Source organism: Martes martes (genome assembly GCF_963455335.1).
Source record: "Martes martes genome assembly, chromosome: 3".
NCBI lineage: Eukaryota > Metazoa > Chordata > Mammalia > Carnivora > Mustelidae > Martes > Martes martes.
In genome coordinates, this window is record NC_137890.1 from 123,465,996 (window position 1) to 123,479,257 (window position 13,262).

At 41.0% G+C, this 13,262-nt stretch overlaps 1 protein-coding gene across 1 annotated transcript in view; it reads left to right on the forward strand.

The window, feature by feature from the left end:
• Positions 1 to 13,262, forward strand: part of PDE11A (phosphodiesterase 11A) — a gene marked incomplete at both ends in the record, with an annotated part of 373,297 nt that continues 360,035 nt past the window's right edge. Inside the window, one exon of the mRNA XM_080799405.1 lies at positions 1 to 912. Within this exon, the coding sequence (XP_080655531.1) occupies positions 1 to 912 (912 nt within the window). The remainder of the gene's footprint in view (positions 913 to 13,262) is intronic.

Genomic DNA, 13,262 nt, shown 5'->3' on the forward strand with positions numbered 1-13,262 from the left:
ATGACAGCCTCCCACCTGGACTTTGGGGAGGTGGAAACTTTCCTGGACAGACACCCAGAGTTGTTCGAAGATTACTTGATGCGGAAGGGGAAGCAGGAGATGGTGGAGAAGTGGCTGCAGAGGCACCGGGAGAGTCAGGGGGCTGTAGGCACAAGGCCCACAGTGGCCGGCACGAGCAGTGTGGCTCACAGCGGTGGCGCAGGCAGCGGCCGTGTTGGTGGTGGCACTGGACCAAATAGCTCTGCCAACAGCCAGCCCGCTCCGGGCGGCGGGGACTGTGGTGGGGTTACCCTGAGTCCCAGCTGGGCCAGTGGCAGCCAGGGCGATGGGAGCCTGCAGCGGAGAGCTTCTCAGAAAGAGCTAAGGAAGAGTTTTGCTCGCTCCAAGGCCATCCACGTGAACAGGACCTACGATGAACAGGTGACCTCCCGGGCCCAGGAGCCCCTGAGCAGTGTGCGGCGGAGGGCACTTCTCCGGAAGGCCAGCTCCCTGCCCCCCACTACGGCCCACATTCTCAGCGCCCTGCTGGAATCGAGGGTGAATCTGCCTCAGTACCCCCCTACAGCCATGGACTACAAGTGCCACCTCAAAAAGCATAATGAGCGTCAGTTCTTCCTGGAACTGGTCAAGGATATCTCCAATGACCTTGACCTTACCAGCCTGAGCTACAAGATCCTCATCTTTGTCTGCCTCATGGTGGATGCTGACCGCTGCTCTCTCTTCCTGGTGGAAGGGGCAGCTGCTGGCAAGAAGAGCTTGGTCTCCAAATTCTTTGATGTACATGCAGGAACCCCACTACTGCCCTGCAGCAGCACAGAGAACTCAAACGAGGTGCAGGTCCCCTGGGGCAAAGGCATCATTGGCTATGTCGGGGAGCATGGAGAAACGGTCAACATTCCTGATGCCTACCAGGTAGGACTTTGCATTGTCCCCCTTCCAGAGCCCCACTGGCTTGGGAGCTAAGCCTTCTGTTACCCTTTGGCATCCAGGAACACATTAATTTAGATTCTTTACAATACTAATCTTGCTACTTAAATTCCTTCTGAGTTTAGACCAGTTAGAATGTTACTACACCATCTTTGATATAATGGTCTTTTCCTAACACACAGTGGGTTGTGAACAGTTCATAGGTCACAAGGATCATTTTGCATTCAATAATATCACATGTTTCTCTGTCAAGATTCCTTGTCTTTAAGCATATCAGTGTATGGTTTTAGACTGCAGTTGTGAGATGCTTAAAAAAATGTCTGCTCCAGAATACTAGTGTTAGAAGAAAATGGGATGTTGGTGTCTCTGATGTCTTTTGGGACTGTAATAAGTTTCATTCTCTTTTGAAGTTGGACAGGAAACAAAGTACCAAACTACTTTCACATCCCTTACCTTAAAGTTGCATACATTTCAAGGCAGGAAAGTAGAAGAGAGGAGGAAAATCAGAGGAAGAATGGGCCTTTTTAATTGTTTCTGGTACTGAGTTTAGAAAGGTTGGACAAATAGAGGGATTATTTATCCTGAGGTTTGAATATAGCATTTTCTGCAGGCAGCTTTTGACCGGATTGAGCAAGTAGAATTTTAGTTTGTCAAACAAATAAATATTGATAATTTTTTGAAACAACTCCAAAGGCAATCAGTAGGGTAAACATGCTAGTTTCAAGTGGGAAAGGAACCCCAACATGCTGTTTTCTGGTATTGTTAAGCCTTTCATTTTCACGGCGATTTGAACTTGATATTAGATGCCAGATCCAAAAGCCCGTCAGTTCTAATTTCTGTAGTGCCTCTTCACTGAATATGATGAACCTGGGTGTGGTGTCTATGAGACTTCTTCAGGGTTCCTGAGAATTACAAGTTCTTATCCTTGGTTATGAAAGTTTTATGGTCATTTGCTGAGCACTTCTTTCAGGGTCTAAGAGAGCTACCTGTTTCTCTAGACTTCGGTAGCTGTTGATCAGAATAGCGAATAGTGGCGGGAAGGACAATGAGGGCAAAATTTTCTCTATTTCATCTGAAAGTTGACAATTTTACATAGAAAATGGACTAGTTTGGACTAAAACCGAGTTTCACATTTTCGTGGGGTGTCTGTCAGTATAACACTTTCATGGTCGGGGATGCCTGTCAAAATACCATCTTCATTAACCTTTTGTTATTGATTAGGTGCCTTATTCATTATACCCTCTTGAAGGCTGATAGATTTAGGTCAAGCAACCAATGAGTGAAATTTCACAAGTGTCTGTTTCTCTATGATCTTGAAAAGCCAAAAGAAGAAATGAAAACATTTAACAGTTGCTATGTTGAAGATTCTATAAAAAGTTGAACAATCACAAAGTATTTTCCTTCCCATTAATTCCACATTCTTATTGTATGTTTGGGGGGAAAAATCCCTTCCTAGGTGGACGGCACTTGTTAGAACCCAGAATTGCAGTCTTTCTCTTCATTGCCTTTACTTTTCTCATTCTTTCCCAGCTGATATTCTCCCATTTCTATAGTCTTTATTTCTTGCTCTCCTCCTTCAACTCCCAGCTTGTATTTAATATTGTCCCCATAACCATCTTTTCTTCCGGAGCAGAAATCCCAGCTTCCTCAGCAGTTGGCTTGTCCTCCTGCTGCATGGGATTGTGGCTAGAGGTGTTACCAGAGTTACAGACAATCGGGTTTGTAGCAGCTGATATTTCTTCTGGGTCCTACTTGTACTCTGGACAGAATGTAAAGCAAAGTTGCCTTTGATATTTGGAAGCTGACAGTGGGAAGGGAGAGCCCCCAGGGTGGCAGTGATGGCTATGGAGAATACGAGGTTGTTGGGAGGATTGGCAAAAGGCAGGCAGGGGGAGGGTGTGATATTGGCTGAGAATTTGAGATCTGTCTGTGTCATGCTTTGTCTTCATTTCGACCTGGTCAGGAAGTTTCTCTTTTCTTTCAACACTGGCTTCTATTATACATTTCTTTATATTTATATCTTTATATATATATAAATATATATTTATATATATTTCTTTATATTATATGTAATATATTATATATATTATAATATTAACCTGGTGTGTTTTTCTTCATTTTTTATGCTACTCTTCTTTTAAAAAATTACTTTTTTTCCCCTTTATTATGGTACACCATAATATGCAGTCACCATGAATGTCACCTGGGAGAATTTCTTAATCTCTAAGTCTCAGTTTCCTCATCTGCAGTATGGGAATAATAACATCTATATGGCAAAGATAAGATAATTGTTTGGAAAGTAAAATGAGTTTTGCATTGTAGCCCCTAAAACAGTACCTGCCATATTGCAATTGCTCAGGAAATGGTAACAATTTATGATGATAATGGTGATATTAGTCTGCTAGAATTCTTTTTCTTTATCTCATTTTCAATTGTTTTTCTCCTGATCTGGGACTGAGATGTGGACTCAGCAATTTTGACCAACCTACTCTTGCCCTGAGCCATGTTCCATCCTTAAATTAAGTATTTTAGAACCATCTTTACATTCAAGAAGTTAGAAATATCTACCCTTCTACCCTCTACTTTAGATTCCTCTAAATGTGATTGATAACTCTTGACATTGTCCTATCCTATCAAATGTTTTATGCTTTGTTCCTTTTAGAAACTCATACAATATAAAACTTTTATGAAGTTGTATTAATGCTGCATCCTTTCTAAATTCTAGCATTTCCGCCCATCCTTTCCATTTCTGACTCTTACAGGTTTCTCTTAATGGAAACTGACAACCTTTCAAATGCATGTTCTTTTATCACAGTGTTGGTATAATTCTGATCATATATAAACATTCTGAAGTTTCTTTGTAAAAATATAACCATCGTCTCTGATTCTTTATTACCTACTATGTTTTTAAGGTGTTTCTTGCTCAGATTCAACTAGCATTCTTTTTCTTCTTCTGGAGGTGAAATTTTTACATGCAGAGTTTCAAAATTTGATCATTTGAAAATTAGACTAATGATTTTTGTGGGTTCAGAATATGGGTGAGGGAAAAGCATTAAAGATACTTTTGGAATTATGATAATAAGCATGACATTCTGGAGTCAAGAGTAGACTAATGAAATGCTAAAGTTGAATACAAGTTTTGACAGCAAAAAAACCTCCTCAGGTTATTTCATTACTTTCCTCAATTCATCTAAAAAAACTGACTTGAAATTAGAAGGAAAAAAATTGCAAGTGGATAGAAATTCATTTTAGCTATCCTGTATGGATCATAGTGACTGCAATTTACCTTTTTTTCTCCAACAGTTATAAGTTATTTAACAACCCACTTTAATATAGTAATGAAAAAATTGCCCTCAAGAGGTTGAAAATAAGAGCACTCAAGTAACAGGTGTTCTCTTTGAGATTATTCTGAGCATTCAGAATATAGCACTTTAAACTTTAATAAAAAGTGTGAGATGATATTTTTGTTAGTGTTGATAATGGCAATACAGGTGTTTGATGGGCTTTGGGTCTGAAAAGCAGCCAAGATGTTTTGTTAGGTGAACTGGGAGGAGGAAAGGGCATGACGCAGAAGGGTTGCAGGTGTGCCAGGCTTTCAGAAAACCTCATCTGTTTACACTACAGATTCATTTATTCATTAGTTCCAACAAACATACACCGAGCATGCATTATACCTAAGGCCTGGTGGGGGGACTAAGGCCTGGGTAGGGGGACTGGCGGGTCTACAAAAGTGAGAGGACATGATATTTGCCCTCCAAACATTTATGTTTGAGAGGCATATACTATACACAAACAAGTGAATACCAAGTGCTGTACTTAATAAATGTTGCAAACTAAATGATTAGTCACAGGGAGAATGGAGTCCCATTATGACTGGCATCATGATGGAAGACTTCATAGAGGAGGAGCCATTCAAGCTGAAAAAAGGGTTAGATTTCACCATTGGAGATGGTTGTGGGCCTGGGGGTCGTGATCCTGGTGCAGCAAAATGGCTTTAGCAGAGACACAGTAATAAGCAAGTACAAAATATACATAGAGCACAGTGAATGGTTTCATTTGGCCAGAGTATTGTCCATGCTATACAATGAACATGCAAAAGTAAGATGAGGACAAAAGTAGAAAGAACCTTGAATGGTGACTAAAGAATTTGAATTTTACTAATAGTCAGTGACCAACATTTACAGGGAGCCCTTAAAAACATTTTAGCAGGACCAGGGTGGTGTTTTGGGTCACCTAGTGGCAGTGGCCAATGGATTGAACAGGGGGAGGCTCAAAGCTATGGCAATAATTAACAGTCTATTATGATGGTCTAGTGGAGCCATGATGAACAACTGAACTAAAGCAGGAACAGTGGGAATGGGCAGCAGGGGACGGAAGGAAGATGTTCTGCAGGTGTGGGGTTGGGCTAGGAGGAAGGGAAGTTAATAATACCCTGGGTGATATGGAGAAGGGTGACACGGTTATCAATAACAGGAAAAGAAACTGGGTGAGTAAAGATTCTAAGTAGAGCCAGCTACATAATTTGTGGAGTGTAGTGCAGGAGCCTGGCAGGGGGTGAAGTTAATTTTCTCTTCCCAAGTGTATGCTGTCTCAACCCGCAGCAGACAGGTAGCTCCCTCGTGATTTCAGACCTCCATGCTGAGAAACTCTAACTGAGGGATAGGTAAGAGGCCCTCACTGAGTTCCCTGCCTAATTGGTCATAATGCTGCCAGCTCTGGGTGCGGGTGACCACAAACTTGCTCTTCTCTGTGCTGATATGGGACATGCACCGACCCTCCCCACACTCCCACCCAGATCCCAACCAGGGGCAGAGGGCAATAGCAGATGTGGGGTATTGGCCTCTCACTCAACCAGGGCAGCATGGTTGTAGTCCCTGGTCACAAGGGGAGGGTGATGAGGTGGGAGGCCAAGGGAGGCCCGGGACACAACAGAGCATGGGTAAATGACCAAGAACCAGTCCTGGGCAGGCAATCGGGCAAAGACTGAGTGTGAGCCAACGCTTCAAGATTTAGGGTCATATACCCCTGCTCCACTGGAGTTCACTTAGCGCAAATTCAAAGATAAAATTGTTAAGGGTTTCGTATAGTACAGAATTAAACCTCAAGCAGGGGGCCCCTAGGCAACTGTACCAGTCACGTGTCCATGAAGCTGGCCCTGAGTCTGAGTCATTTGGAGTGTTAGGTGGAGAAGTTCAATTTTATTTCAGCCTAGTGTCTACTGCTTCCTCTCACATGGCCTCAGCTCCATTCTAATTAAATTATGTGCCATTTTCAATGCCTGGATTGTGCTTTTCTATTTCTGTGTTTTTCTTCCTTTCTGCCAGGACTACACTTTCTCCATAGTTTCTCATTCAAATCTTCCTTTGCCTTCTCCTAATACAAGAAGAGAGGAGAGCTGATTGCTTATCCTTGACGAGAAGTGACGGAAAACAAACAAAAATGATCCCCAAGTTGTATTTAAGAACGCATTCTACTATATTGCCATATTTATTCTATGTATTAAATAAGAATATGAATAATGATATTTTATAATTCACTGTCAGTGAATTTCATTTTAGAATATGCTCCACTAAAATAACTATATTTCAATGTGTTTGGCTTTAGAAAGGATTGATTTCATTTACCTAGAAATTCAGTGAGTAGTATGCTTCATTCCCTGATGAGCCACTGCTCGCAGACATGGGTCTGTGGTCCCGTGATTGAGTTGCTGAGATTTGCTTGAAAGGCAGGCGTTGATCCCACCCCAACACTTAAAAGGAGTTACCTGAATTCTTACTTCAGCCTTGCACATAGCATTTTCAAAACTCCCCTAAGCCCACAAACATGTTCACTAGGCCAGAACCAGAATTGATTTTGTGCTTGAAGCAGGAAGCATTTGCTGTTTCAGCCCCTCTCCTGACAGACACATGATCATGATAAACACAGTGACAAATTGCTTTTGCTGCTCTGTACATGAGGATAGATTACAGAGAAGTACAGTTCCTACAGAATCCTGGGGAGGTAATTTAAGGTTAACTTAATTTTTTCCCAACCCATAAGCTAAATGTTTACTAATCTGACCAATTTATTTTGGTTCCTGAGGTTTGGGTCACCTGTTTATTTGCAAGGCTGGCTTAATTTGGAAGTTAGTGTTTCATGTTTAATATAGTGTTGAAAAGTCATATGAAGCTTTCCTCTGAAATAGCTTTGAGTTGTTTTACAGGAAAGTCAACCAGATCCTTGACGTCCACTACTTGCTACTTTAGTTACTTATTTTAAGGGTGGTGTTTTGCAATATAACCACGTTCTTTTGGAAAATGGAATTTGAATCATAAAAAAAGCCGTTTAGTCATAAAAGAGTGTGTTGGGTTTCTAATATTTTAGGAGAAACGTTGGTTCCTGGCCGTTTATAGGCATTCAGGCTAAATTTATTTTTATTTATTTTGGGGATTAAAATAGTAAAGAAGTCCTCCTGGTATTAAAAAAATGTGCATTTTCTATAACTCCAATGGTTTCTTATTAATTGGTTGATTTCACTGACTAAAGAGTGGTTTTATACGTTAATCATAAATTCTCTTTCCCATCATCACATATAGCTTTAGGCTACTGCAAATTCAGTACAAGGAATCTTTTTTATCTAAATGAAAAAATGAGGAATCTTTGAGAGCTTTTTAAGGGTGTCAATTTTTTAAGAATTTAAGTGTAATGATAGAAGGCAAACTGAAACTCCACTGTGGATTAATAATAACTCTATTTATGGAGCACTAATTATGAGACAGGCATTAGTTCATTAGCAAGCATGGTCTGTTTAATCCTCTTGACAATTCCCAGAGGTAGCTATTACCGCCCTCCTCTTATAGAAGGAGAAACTGAGGCTTGAAAAGGTTGAGTGATTTGCTCAAAGTCACTCAGGTGGTGAGTGGTGAAAGAGATGGGATTCCAAAGGAGATCTTTGGACCGCAGAGCCTTCAGGCCCACCATCCCCGGTGTGTCCTCTACTGACCACTAACTATTATATGCACACTCACAACTGTCCCTTTGTCTTCTCCTTTTCTCTGCCAGTTTAAATCCTCTCACCCCTCAAAGCCCCACTTCATGAAGCTCTTGCTAATCCCTGCCCCATCCCACCCAAACTAGACAAGATTCCTCTCTCTTTGATCTTCCATAATGCTTTAATGTATTTCTATTTTCATAGTATTATTACTGTTTGGATACGACGTGACGTTTTGACCATGAATTCCTCAAGATCGAGATTGTGACTTCTTCACTTCATATTCTGCAATAGGTCGTAGATGGATTAATGCAAATCTTTTCAACAGAGTAGTTACACTGATACCCCCTTTAGGTGGTCAATTCAACCACCTCTAAACACCAAGTTCAGACTGCACAAGCCATATAGAGAGCTAAACCAGGAAATTCATCCCCTGAGCACGTCTTTTACTCTTTAGACCTGATTTTGTATATTTTTTTTCTTAAAGATTTTACTTATTTATTTATTTGACAGAGAGAGAGAGTGAGCAAGAGCAGGAACACAAGCAGGAGGAGTGGGAGAGGGAGAGGCAGGCTTTCCACTGAGCAGGGAGCCCGATGTGGGGCTCGATCCCAGAACCCTGGGATCATGACTTGAGCCGAAGGCAGACGCTTAATGACTGAGCCACCCAGGCATCTCTTGTAGATTTTTTTTTTTTAAATAGGGCTTATGAAGCCCAGATAACTGGCCGATTACCTGAATTTCTTGTCTGCATTAATCAGATCTTCTTATTAGTTGCTGGACCCCTGTCTCCCCAGCCCCTTCATTTTTATTTATTTATCTATTTTTAAATTTTACTTCATTCCATGTGGAAACCATGGCGAAAATAGACTGCCACTAGCCAAATACTAAACTAGCAAGAGCCCGCTGCCAACTCCTTCTTGGCCAAAGCAGAAGATGGAGCATGGCCATTCTGGCCAACTGAATTTTCTAGTTTTCTCATGATTACCTCATTCATTCAATACAACTTCTTGAAGGTAAAACACTCCTTCCAGGACAAGGTCTAATAGATGTTAGAATGTTTCTCTGAAAGTCTTTCAGACATGAGAGATTATATTGACTAACCTTGTAATTATTTATTTTCTAGCAACATTGCACGTCCAGGTTTATTGATTACATTTCTTATGTTTCCCATACTCTGAAAAAGTCTCAAAAAATTCGACTTCTGAGATGGTTATATTTACAAACTGCTCATTCCCAGATATAGTTATTAGATGCCCATGGGGGCATGTCCAAGTGAGAGCTCTCTCTTTCCCTTCTATTCCATATAGTTAGCATCAATAAACTGGGCCGGTTGCTACACCACCTCTCCATCCCTCCTCCCAGCTGAAATAACAAAGTAGTTAATGGTAAAATAATACAACTACCCTTGGTATATAGATATGAACCACCACCCCTACATCTGAAGCGGAGGGGGCAACTACCAGAATGCTGAGGGAGAGTTCCAGCTGTGGGAGAGGGGCCACCCAACCAGAGTTGTGGCCTGAGGGAGAGGAGCTCAGCCACTGACGAGCATGACCTGGAGGAGAGGGAACCAGGAAATGTTACCCCCCTCACACCCTCATCTCCTGTCAGTGTCACTCAGTGGTTGAACCCAGGGTTGGTTGAAACCAAGAGGGCAAAGGGAGTCCTCCCTGGCACAGCGATTCATAGCAGTCAGCCTTCTGGCACAGAGCAGAGCCCCTCCAAGAGCCTCTGGAGAGCCAAATGGGGACTATCCAGAGTCATCAGGTTATTTCTTATTTTACTCACTGGGAATGTGAGTGTAGACCATGTCAGGTGGGAATACCCATCTTTGATTTGAACATTGAATTTCATGAGCATATAGAAAATAGTGACTGAAATCTGTTGAAAATGAGTTCAGAAATGCCATATTGGTATTTGGCTGTCTTGTTCTGTCCAAGTAGTTTTGTTTATTCCCAATATGCTATTTCCCAGAAGAAACTCTATAGGAGGCAATCTGGACCAAACACACCTAACAGGGAAGAGATGACTTTGGACCAGTTAATGGAATTTTTTCCCTAAACAACCTGATTGAACCTGTTTGTCTGAGAAATGAATTCATCAATTACTAATCATCTTGTTAAACTGTAAAAGCCATCAGCATGTAATAGAACTTGCTCTAGACTTGGAGATAATCTTGAGTTCTATTCCCAGTTCTGCCTTAGTGTTTTCAGCTATAATAAAGGAATAATATGTCTGGACATGTCTACTCCATAGGATTTTGTAAGGATCTACTTATTAAAACCAATATTAGATTCTAATGAGATAACAAGAAAGAATATTCAAAAGGATAAAGTAAGAAATGTAAGACTTTATGCATTTTTTTAAAACTTTTAAACTTTTATTTATTTTATTTATTTATTTGACAAAGAGAGAGAGATCACAAGTAGGCAGGCGGGGGACGAGGGTGGGGGGAAGCAGGTTCCCTGCTAAGCAGAGAGTCCGATGTGGGGCTTGATCCCAGGATCCTGAGATGACCTGAGCCAAAGGCAGAGCTTAACCCATTGAGCCACCCAGGTGCCCCTTTATTCATATTTTTAAATACACAGTCCAGCAGGCTTTATTCACAGGGCCTGGCCCCAGAAAGGTCCTTGTGCATGAAAGGAGAAATTTGATTTAAAATGTGGTAGTAACTGTATTAACCATATTTTCTTATTTTCCATATTCTTGATGTTCTGGTTTTGGAGCCCCTGATCCTGCAAAGACTGCCCCTTTGAGGGGTAGCTAATTCCTAGAGAGAGCAAAGGACTCCCCTGCAGGTGCACCTGTGCTGTACAAACCAACCAGCCCGAAGAGGCCACATCCCCAATAATCTCCTTTATCAAACTCACACACCAAGCCCGATTCCCCCTGCTTATGTCACCCCAGGGCTGGGTCCCAGACAACTAGGGACCACCTCCAGAGTCCGGAGCCTGCTGAAATTCTTCACACTACCCAAAACCCAATTGACCCAAGGACCGTATCTTGCCTCTGCAGTTTCTTCCCAAGAGAATCCCAATAAAGGCTCTGGGCCATATTCTTCTCTCTCCATTTCTGCCTCCTGACTGACTCTGGTCCTTCCCCCATGGGGCCCTGCGTGGTGTGCCATGCCTCCTGTGTTTGGGGATTTGTAAGTATAACCTTTCTCCTTCAAAACAATGATTTCCATATCTGCGTGTCTTACAATACTGGATTGAAACAAATCTTAGGCACATTTCAGGATAGTACCATATAGACATGATGCCTTATACATAGGTGATGATTCCTTCAAAATGCAAAGTAACCAAATGCTTTAACTGAATTTTGGACTGTCAGGATTTACTGGCCATAATACATATCGTGCATATGACAAGCATAGTTATGTTAAATTTTTTTTGCAACTAATGAATATGCCTATTTTTCTAGTGTAACCTGTAATCCCAAAAGTATACATTGGGTTTCTGTGCTAGAAATTCCCCCATAAAGTCTCCAGATTGACCATTTGTAGTTTTATTCTTGAAATCCTAAAGATTTTTTTTAAATGACAGTGTTTGGATCTAGTAATTGTAAACAAAATAAATTGTAGCAGCTGACATTAAAGGGTAAATGAATAATAAATCATGGTGCTTATAATCAAGCTCTAAAAATTTATTAGGCTAGGTGGAATCTATGACACAATTTTATTTTAAATGTGTTGACTATTCAAAGATGGGTTTTTTTATGTTTTTCTGTTTAGATATGTTGTTGATTTTATGTTATGCATTATCCTTGTACTTAGGCTACCTATATTTATCAGATTGTCAGAATGTCTTAACCTTTACTTTTTTCAATTTAAAGAAATTAGATGTTATTCCTTTTTCATTTAAATGGCTGTATACAGTTTAATAACCTAACAGTTTTCATTGGTATTTGGCAACTTAATGTGCATGATTACATATTTAAAGTTTTAATAACATCTGTAATGGAATTAAGAACTGTAGGCTTGGGACATTGTGGGAAAGATTATCTCAGGGTTGCTAAGGAAACCAGTCTAGGTTTTTCTGCATATATTTCACTGGAAAGGTGAGGCTATAATCCCATCCCTAATGGCCACCTTTATGGAGCATCCGCATTCCCCCCCTTAGCTTCTTCTTTTTGCTTCTAGAGAAGCACTAACTGATAGGGTCTATGCTTTATGCATCTGTTAAGGCTGGTTCCTTTTTCTCTCTTCAGGTATGTGAGAGCGGGGTCAGATTCTTTCCTTACTTCCTCTTCTTTGAGCCTGGCTTTATGTCCAGGACAGCCATAGCATCCCGTTTTTATTATAACCCAGAGACTACTATGCAGAGAAGCAAAAAAGGGAGGAGCTGGTGGCAATGAATTTGCCAAGCGTTGACCAAGCAGGCTGAGGAGTACAGAACCTCTGGAGAGGAGGCTGATAGCACAGCCGGGATCCAAGGGGTCCAAGATCCAAGGATCTTTCCCCTCTCTCTTTGCCATCCATGTCTTAAATGAGGAAACAGAGAAGCAGCTTCTGATTTGGTCCCTTTATGTTTTCCATGCCTGCTGTGAGTCCCATTGATAGCCAGCAAGGAACTGGCATTCAGGGACTGTGTGCTAATTTAAAATAGAAAGGGCAGGAAAACATTTTTCCACCTCTGAATTAACCAAATCAAGATGATCTGCCAGGTTAAATTAAAGAACAAAAAGGTCAGCCAGGGAAAGAGGAGCCACAGTCATCGTAGGGATGTTTTATACCTAAGACCTTGAGTTTCTGTTGAAGAAACAACCGATTTTATTCTTAGAGATAATTTGGAAGGATCAAGCACTTATGTAGGTAGTGATGTGGCAAAATTAATCATTTCTTGTGGCAACTTTGTGAGACTGTATAATTTAATGCAAAACTATATGGAAATCAGTTGATGAAGATGATATGGAAAGATATGAGGGTATAAAATGAAATAGAGGTGTTATCTCTCTAGCGAATGAAGGTACAGTTTACTTCCAAACCACCTCCTTTCTTTACTCTTGACTGTTGATCCAACCCTCCTCCTTGAATGCTAACTCAGCACTTACTACAGTATCTGGCATATAGTAAGTAGAATCAGTATAGTAAGTAATATAGAATCATGCTATAGCATTTGTTTTGTCTTCAGAGTGACATGCCCTGATGAAACCATTATGTAGCTTAGTGTGTCTAAACATTGGTACTCTTGACATTTTGGACGTTTTGGAATCCCACCAGATGCTTGCTCCGTTGTGACAATAATGTCTCTAGACAGTGTCAAATGTCCCCTGGGGGCAAAATCCTCCTCCCCCCTTTTAGAAATCACTGATGTAAGACAGTTGGGCAATATACATGTACTGCCTTAAAAATAGCTCCAAC